General features: G+C 39.0%; 1 protein-coding gene across 1 annotated transcript in view; it reads left to right on the forward strand.

The window, feature by feature from the left end:
- The window catches only part of eepd1 (endonuclease/exonuclease/phosphatase family domain containing 1), a 41,265-nt gene extending 34,035 nt beyond the window's left edge, over nt 1-7,230 (forward strand). The window contains exons 4-7 of the mRNA XM_006635774.3: nt 1,633-1,767; nt 2,621-2,756; nt 4,073-4,267; nt 4,596-7,230. Of these exons, the coding sequence (XP_006635837.1) occupies nt 1,633-1,767; nt 2,621-2,756; nt 4,073-4,267; nt 4,596-4,792 (663 nt within the window). The 3' untranslated portion in view covers nt 4,793-7,230. The remainder of the gene's footprint in view (nt 1-1,632; nt 1,768-2,620; nt 2,757-4,072; nt 4,268-4,595) is intronic.
- Nucleotides 7,231-9,611: the final 2,381 nt, after the last annotated feature.

A 9,611-nucleotide genomic window follows, 5' to 3' on the forward strand; every position in this document is an offset into this window, starting at 1 on the left:
AGGATTGTTAGACCTGCTGAGATCCCCATAGACAAAGGCTGGTTCCCTTTTAATTATAATAGTAATAATTGCTTACATTCATATGGTGCTCTTCTGGACACTCCACTCAAAGCGCTTTACAGGTAATGGGGACTCCCCTCCACCACCACCAATGTGCAGCCTCTGCCTGGATGATGCGATGGCAGCCATAGTGCGCCAGAATGCTCCCCACACATCAGCTATCAGTGGGGAGGAGAGCAGAGTAATGGAGCCAATTCATAGATGGGGATTATTAGGAGGCCATGATTGGTAAAGGCCAATGGGAAATTTGACCAGGATGCTGGGGTTACACCCCTACTCTTTTTGAGAAACGCCCTGGATTTTTAATGATCACAGAGAGTCAGGACCTCGGTTTTATGTCTCATCTGAAGGACGGCGCCTTTTTACAGTATAGTGTCCCCGTCACTATACTAGGGCATTAGGACCCACATAGACCACAGGGTGAGTGCTCCCTGCTGGCCCCACTAACACCTCTTCCAGCAGCAACCTTAGTTTTTCCCAGGTGGTCTCCTATCCGGGTACTGACCAGGCTCACACCTGCTGAGCTTCAGTGGATTGCCAGTGGTGAGCTGAACATCAGGGCCTCACTGTAAGGATTGCACAAGAGCAGTGTTAGAAATAGACAAAACTAAAAACAGACTAGAAGACATTTCAAAAGGAAGTTTGCAGATCATAAATGTGTGATTCCTAGTTTCCTTTTTTCAGTCTATGAAAAATGTTGACATTTCAATTTTAAAGCAGTTGTCCTTAATTTGTGCGTCATAACCTCTATTGTTATGCAACTTCCCCAATAGATTTGGCTTATCACTACTTCACTCTCTGACACTTCTGTTTACTTAATGTCATATTAATGGATTACATGTTTTTAATTTTGTGTTTTTCATGTGGCACACAGTTGGTAAAGGTCCTGGAAGGTAAAGTGATAGCAAGAAATTGAAGATGAATGGTTGTTTTTACATTTCCATCTGCGCCATTGTCTTGTGTGGCCAAAAACAGATACTTTAAACATATTCTGATAGACTAAGCTAATCAATTTTACATACTTTGGAGTCCAACACAGGAGCGTATGTGTGTCGACAAGACACACATAGGAGAGTAGGATTTGCATTTGTGAATATACTGTAGATACAAACATTTTTAAATGTACTTTTTTCTTTCTAGACGGGTTCATTTTACAATTGACTTATAAATTGAGTGGCTCTCTTCACACTTGACTGCTTCAATCGTTCTGTTTTGATAAGTTTGTGTTTTTGTATAAAATGGTGATACTGTGCCTTCAAATCTTTAGCCAGTAGATCGAATTAATGCTTTTGTATTTTGTGACAATGCCGTTCTTATTACTGGTGCTAATTTAAGTTATGCTTTGGTAATCACTTCTACGGTTTTAGGTTACCTACTGTATACATTGGCACAGGTTAAAGTGTCCAATTTGATTTTTGTTCACTTAAACTGTGGTTTTGCTAGTGTTTACAGGCATGTTGTATGACTCATATATCTTTGATTCGAGAATGTAAAGTGTACTTTTGCAGATACAGTATATAAATTCCCATCTTTTTCATTAAACTTATCCTGTATATCTTCATTTCATGGAAGGGGGCTGAGTTTGCCGGTTTCCTGTGGGACAGCAGTTGTGGAATAGAGCTCAAGGATGCAGCTTTACTGGAGAGCCCAGCAGTCAATGGGAATGGGAGACAGGCTCATCCTAGACCATACCTGGCTCATTTCAGTGTAAGAATTTTCATAGTCCTGTCTTTCTAGTCTTGCAGATTGAGTTCATTGGCTTCGCTGCAGGGGTGTTAAGGTGGCGTCACACTACAGGACGCGACACGACTTCTAGTCCACTGAGCATGTCAAATTTAATGACTGTCAAATTTAGTCTCGCTGCCTTTTCTGTCCTTGAGGGTGTCAAATTATATGACTAGGAATCACAGGGGGTGACTAATTACACGATTCCCTCACGACTTTTCATCACGGTTCCAAATCTCATATTGCGCCGCAAAAGTACCGCGAGGTCGCTTCACTTTGGCAGCCAATCAGCGTGGAGCCGGAATAAGAGGAGGAGCGCCGCCCGCAAGTAAACAAACAGCGTGGAGAACAAGCACATAAACATTTTGGAAAACGTAACACAGGCATTGTTTTCCACAAATAAACATCTTCAAAAATATAATTCTTCTTTAGAAATATAGAACAAATTTACAAAATAAAACACAGTTAAAAATATGACACACCCTTAAACCAAATATTTTAATCAAATTAGTATTGCGCTATAACGTGTAATATAATTAGCACGTTATTTCACAAGTACACATCTGGCTCACTGCCCACCCCTTCGACTTGCGACTCACTACTAGAAAATCAAACCAGTTTGATTTTGTCATAGGGGCTGTTAAGAGCGCTATGACTGAGTAGCGGGGGGTGTCACACTACACAACTGATGGTACAGGGTGCGAGCTGCGACTCTCTACACCTCACTCTAATTTTCTTGCGATTATGTAAATGCAGGCTACGACTGAAAATCCTAGAAAAAGTCGTGTAGTGTGACGCTGGCATTACAAGGAGGACATTTGATCATTTTTCACAGGTCGGGGCATCTGAGGTGACACTTGTGAATATCCATTTGAAAGCACCGTTGATGGAGGGAGAGGCCAATGGGAAGAGCCATTCTGAGAACCTCAAGTTTTCTTTTTTCACGGAGTCGGTACAAGAGATACTGAAAGGTAAAACTCCAGGTGGTTAGTGGATTGGTTTTGCTCTGTCTTTTTTCCCCTTGTTAATATTTCCATTAAGTTCAGGCATCTGCTTTACACAAAAACAAGGTTTCTCACAAGCAACATATGCTCTCAAGCAACATATCACAAAATAGAGGTTTATTTGCTCTGACGCGGAAATGCAGCCTCTTTAAATTTCAATGCACTGAATCATCTGCCCAGTATGTTGATGAATAGAAATGTAGCATTTTGTCTGCTTAGACTCCTTCCAACCCATCTCTTGAAACTGGTTGTTTTCCCCCTGACCAACCCAGTTTCCCCCCCAGTAGACATCTTCACATTGGCAAAAATTTTGACTCATGTTGAGATTTGCATATTAGTAACTTGGATCAAAGTGCTTATGAGAAAGGGGCAATAGAAAAGCAACCAATTAATGTCTCAACGTCTGGTTACCTTTTTATATCAGAAGATCATCATTACCTGCAAATCAATTATGTGCTTTGTGCCTGGAGAGGAGCAAGATTATGGTCATTAACTTCACAAGGGTACATAGTTAATTACACTTAACAACAGCCATCTGTTGTTAACCATGAAGAGGCTCGTTATTCAATGGAAGCAAGGTTTCAGAGCAATTTTGTGATACCTAATAGGGAGGCTATCATTTTGCAGTTCGTGCAATGAAGGAAATGTATTTCCTTTTCAAGAAAAACTTTCCTTCTCGGGCATTTAGGCTTGAACATACAGCCAAAAATGGAAACACTTGGATGAATATGGGACATTGTGTATATTAAAATGAGGGGATTCCACACAGATGTGGCATTACTTAAGAAAATATCATTCCGTTATGCTTTGGGTCATGTTTAAAAATGCTGGGCAGGCTCGATTGCCTATAACCGTGACTGCAAAGGAGACCTTGGTGTCTTTGAAGCAGGGTGATTTCTAGGGAGCATTTGGCAGGAGCTTCAGCGAACAAAATAGCCACACTTTCTGATGTTTCAAGAGATCAGTGTCTAAGGAGATGTCAGCATGGATCTCTGAGGGAAAGACGTCACCAGATCAGGACAAGAGTGAGTGGAAGTTCACTCCTGCACAGTTCCAGAAGCTGGTTGACTCTACACCCCTGTGCATATTGGCCACATGTGCTGGCTCAACGCACTATTAAGTGACTTAACATTGCTGTGTCCTTTCTTTTGGTCACTACTAGTATATACAGTATACTGCTCTATCAGTAAGAACAGGATTCTGTAGCAGAAACCCTTGCCACATGTCACGAGTTTACTAATTTGTGAAGAGTGCCTAGCTGATGTTTTGTTGTTGCTGCGCAGGAGAAAAGGACTTGGTTATACTGGGTGATTTCAGCCTGCCTCCAGACAGCAGTGATTTCGACATGTTAAAGAAGGAGAAGCTCTCTCCACTCATACCTGCAAGCACTTTCACCAACATCAGCACCAGGAACCCACAAGGGTCCAACTGCTTGGACAACATTTGGGTTAGCCGCTCGCTCAAGAAGATTTGCACAGGTGCGTATGAGTGTCCAGATTTTCACTCACATAGATTAAAACATTTTTAAAGGCATTTCTTTCTAGATCAGTCTTTTTTTTAAGTTACACACTTGACTAGCTCATTTTATTTATTGTCATCTCTAAAAAATGTAAACAAAACCTTGGTTTTGTTTGACCGTGACACGTTCTGTCTTGCTTTTGAAACCTTGTTTTGCTCTGTCCATGTTGTAATTAAGCCATGTCCAGCTCTGATCGACGGTATTTAAAATAACGCTGTAAAAATGAGAATTGAGAGTTTGATGTAACCCATTTCTACTTCATACTCTTGTTTCTTCCCCCAATGTAGGTCACTGGGCTGTCGTGAGGGAAGGTCTCACTAATCCCTGGATCCCAGATAACTGGTCCTGGGGTGGTGTAGCTTCAGATCACTGCCCTGTGATCGCAGAGTTTTATGCTGACATCCATCAAAAGGAGCTCATTCGCAACGGAAACAGAGTTGCTGTGGTGGAACGTGGTGAAATTATTCCCAAACATGAACGATGACAGCTCCAGGACTCTCAATCCGAGAAAGCATTAAAAAAAAACATGTTCTTGTCAGAGTTCTGTTCATGGTGGAACGAATGAATGTTAGCAGTGAATGTGAAAAACACCATGTTTGCCTTTTTTTTTCCAGCGAGGTTTTGTGCTTCAGAGACCCAATAGATTTAGTTTACGGTTTGGAGAATGGACAATGGATTGATACTGAGCCAAATTAATTACATGAAAAAAATAAGAATTTGACATATCAAAAACATTTTTCTTGGGCCATATGCACTTTTTTCTGCAAGGAATTAATCTCCTTCATCTCGGAGCAATTAAAGGACATTTTAAAGTCGAATTCAGACTTGTTTCAGTGTCTGGGAATGATAACACTCTTGTTGAGAGGACTTGGATTTGTGGATTTGAAAATAATGTTTCAAATGTTCAGGCCCTGATGTTGTACGATTTTCTATTATGTATTTAAAATATCCTTGTCTAGGGGAAAAAAAATCAACATTTCTCTTCTGTTTTTATCCATTGATCTTGCTTTCCAGCAAAAATATACTTATATGTATTCACTTTTTTTTACATTTTCAGATTTTAAAACATATCACATAATTGGCAAGCAAGAAGCACGGTGTCTTGATTTTTCTTTTCACTTAAGCTCTTAGTTAAATAATTAAACTTGGTATGTGCCTAACTGTAGCTATTTAACCCTCTGTCCAGGTCTTAAGCTACTGACAAAGAGACCCATAAAGTCTCCTGTAGGCTGGATTTGTACTTTAGAATAAATTTGTTCTTGTGGCTTAAATACATGAAAAGAAACTATTCAGAAGGATTCAAAAGAATGTTGAGCCTTATTCTACAGGAATACAGCAGCAAATACCTTTCATAATCAATATTAAAAATAATTGAGGGTGTTCTGTACAAATGTACACAGCAATTCACGAGCCTCATTGTTTTAGCTATAGATGACCAAAATACTAATGTTGTTGAGAATTGAGTGATCTGGTGAAAAGCTTCTTGGACTACTGACATTTCAGTTTTTAAGATACACTATTAATAAATGAATTGACAATAAGTTCTAAGAAAGAAACTTGTTTTAGTAACATTTTTAGCAGGACACCCTTTTGTTATGACATCCAGAGTAGCACTGCTAGACACAGACCTTGCGTGTTAGAACCAGTCTGTATCCTGTACGTACTGTAACAGCAATATTTATGTTCGAGTTGATAAGAGTTCAGAACTGCAGACATTTCAGCTTTTGTCAGTGATGCATATGAAGTGAGTAAAAAAGTAAGGTTGATGTTTACAGCAAACTTCAAACTGTTCCTTACAGAGAAGTGAGCAAGACTAAATGATGAAGCACAGATATGGTCACTTTATAGTTTCTCAGTAAGCTGCTGCAATGTTCACATTTTTACACTAATTTCAATAGTTAGGATTATAGTACATACTTGTCCCATGTAGCTGTTTTAGCATTTCAGCACCTCAGAGCTAGGAAAAGGCACATTCTGTAATGTGCTGTTTCACACTGTATTTAAGAATACTCGTTAAGGAACTGTACGTAAGATGAACATTCACAGCTGAAATTAACAGGAGCCAGATATAAAATGTGTTAATTTCACAATAATGTTTATGTAGATTATTTTAAAAATCATTTGTTTTTATTTAGAACATTATATTGACCGTTATATGTTGTTCCATCAAAGATTATTTAATTTAGTTGGGTTTTATAGCAGCAAATCCATTGTAAATATTTTCTTAATTTATTTAACCTTAAACCAGCCTTCCTTTTTCATTGAATTCTAAGCCTAACACAGAGCAATTCTGCTACATTACGAGCAACTCTTCTGTCAAAGAAAAGGAAAACAACATGAAATAAAATGAAAGTTGTTTTAGTTGTGATTTGGTCTTGGAATATATCCTGACTTTGGCAATGAGATGAGACAGTTTCTGTGGTAACTGCAGCAAGTGACATCCAGATGAGTTTCTAAAATATGCTGTTTGTTGACATGGACATTGTATTATAAACTGCTCAATGGTAGTGTTAAAAGAGTAACACATAAGCACTAGACAGAAAGTATACATACTGTAGATGGGATCAGCACATGTAAATATCTTAGGTCAGGGTGCCTTATAAAAAAAAGCCATGGATTTCTATATGTAATTGGCAGTTTTTTAATAGCTTCTTAGAGTATCTCTTGAGCCATTTCATATGGCCTTTTCCCTACAATCTTGTTAAAATATTCTAAAGGTTAAAGGACATCATGCAGGAAAATCACTTAGGCCTGCTATGTACAGTACTGGATCAACTAAACTCCTGAAATTAATTACTTAAAGCAATACAAAGGTCCATTGTGTAGGTGCTGTGGGAAGTAACTATGGATATTGATAGAGATACTTCAGCATGTGAAAATGTATACTGTGTATGACTGAATTAAAAGCTCTTAATGACCAAAGTGTGTGGTTTTTTACCTCTGAGCAAAACTCACAACGAATGTACTGTATGTAATGATCATACCCCAACAAATCAGGTCAACACCACTGACCTCATGACCCAGAATGTTTGGTTTGTAGTCTCAAATAGCAGTGCTATCTTTTAAAATTATCCTGCTATACTTTAGTATTGTTGTCAATACTTAATATAATGTTAAATTAGTAGTATGATATGACCATTTTTTAAAGTTTGTTTCCTATGCAGTGGGAAGTGCTTAACTGTTAGCATTTTTATCTTATAATCATTTTAATCTTTACTTTAAATATTTCTTTAACTAATTACACAGTCAATATCTAGTATGTAAGTAACTTAAGAGTCTGCCTTGTCAATGAGATGGCTAATAATAAGAAGCAAGTTCCTACATGAGAAGGTTAGGTATATACACAGGAATGCCTGTAGATTTAGGTCAAGAATCCAGCATCTACCTAGACCCAAGAGCAATTAAGAACAGAAGAAATAATACAAGAGAAAGCCTTTCACATATATTTACCCTATTTTGTAGTTAGCAACTGATAAATCTAACAATCGTATTTAGCTAATGTATTAAACAACATGACTATACTCACACAGACCTTTATTAAAGCAGTGCCTCCTGTTCTTGGTTTTAAAGGTTCACTGTTGTTTCAGTCCAGTTTTAACTCTGTGCCCAGGTCAGGTGTTCAGTTTTCCATTAGAAAATCTTATCAGTTGGATGGAGAATAAAGCCTTTGGGTGTTTGCTGTGCTTATCACAATAAGAGAATAACAGAAGTCTGTGTATTAAAAAATAATCTGAACCAGGAAAGCAAAGTATAACTTTTAACAACAATAATAATGATTCATTAACGTTCACCACAATCATGATAAGTAATGGGCAAGCAACTTTAAGGGTATGATGGAACTTTGTTAAATTCTGAAATATATTAAGGAAATCACTGTGACCATGAGTGATGATACCTAGAAATGGAAAGGTTATCAGTTATCAAGTGTGTTGTCCACCTGAAACTTGGCAATCTTACTAAACTATAATAAATTCATTTTGGTTTTTAAATACTGCCCCCAAAATTAAATAATTCATAAGTTACTGTCCAAATAAAAGTTCACTGGGGACTGCAATATTCAAGAATTGAATGCTTTGTGAATGCTTGGAGCAATTGGTGAGAAAATTTCGGCTTAACTCGTTTGGTTAATGGGCAGCCTCCTGGACACAGAACTGGAGAGACTGGAACCCAATTCAGACTGAGTGAACCAAGGGGCAGCTGCAAGGCGATGGTGTTGAGGAGGGATGTGGAGATGAATGTGAAGAGAGGCGATTGAACTCAGCTTGTGTGGCTAATGTGGTGATGATGTAGATGAGGTGCATCCATGTCATTGAATTAGCTCAAAGCAAGACTTCAGTTCCCTTAGCAAAGGGCTGGAGGAATTTTGTGTTCCCTTCTGTTCACATGGCGGCGTGATGTAAAGTTAAAACTAAAAAAAAAATCTCTAAACATAATTTAAAAGGAGTATGTGCAGTAATGCTCTAAACAGACATTGACTGAGCTCTTCCAAAGACAACATTCCTACTAGAAAGGAAGTAGCCTAATGTGATTAGTTTCCCTCAGGTCACACAAGTTTCAGACACTTTAAGCCACAGATACATAATGTACCACATGTTTTTAATCAAGATTGAGATTGCTGCTGTGCTAAGGTCTTAGAGATTTTTGCTTTGTTTTACTCAAAGTCTTTTGCTTCTTTATAAAGAAACATATCTACTGTACAGTATGACAATCTTTAACAGTTATTCAGGATGGATGAGCAGCCAGAAGAAAAAGGGGTTCGGTTTCTGCCTGGGCTCCAGTTTGGATAGAAGGAGATTGAGTGCTTCTGTCACGATCGTCATTCCCTCCTCTTAAGGGCACTCCGAGCCCCGGACTCAGACGGTCAGGACACCGCGATGAAGCCTGTGCCGTCGGGTCTCTCCTGGACCTGCTGGTAGGCGGGCTTCTGGGTGTCCATCTTCCAGTGCTGAGCTAGGAATAGCAAGAGCCCCGGGCTTAAATAGTGGTAGACTAAACAGGGGGCAGGTACACTTATTAACTAAAATACGAAAGGGTCGGAGTGCCCTTAAGAGGAGAAATGAAGATCATGACAGCTTCAGACAGTTGTCTTAATAGTAGTGGGATCAGCTGGCTTGAGAGACTCTGTGTTCCAATTCTGTCTTAATTCTGTCTCAAATATACCAGGCTTAGGCTATACTGAGGGGCATCACAAGTGCTGGACAGGTGGCCTGTATGGGGAGGCTTGTTTGCCAAGGCTCACTGGGGTAGAAATACTGAGGACCAGGGCTGGCCATCTGAACCAGCTAGCAGGAGGCATTGGCACC

This window comes from Lepisosteus oculatus, chromosome 10 (assembly GCF_040954835.1).
Source record: "Lepisosteus oculatus isolate fLepOcu1 chromosome 10, fLepOcu1.hap2, whole genome shotgun sequence".
Lineage (NCBI taxonomy): Eukaryota > Metazoa > Chordata > Actinopteri > Semionotiformes > Lepisosteidae > Lepisosteus > Lepisosteus oculatus.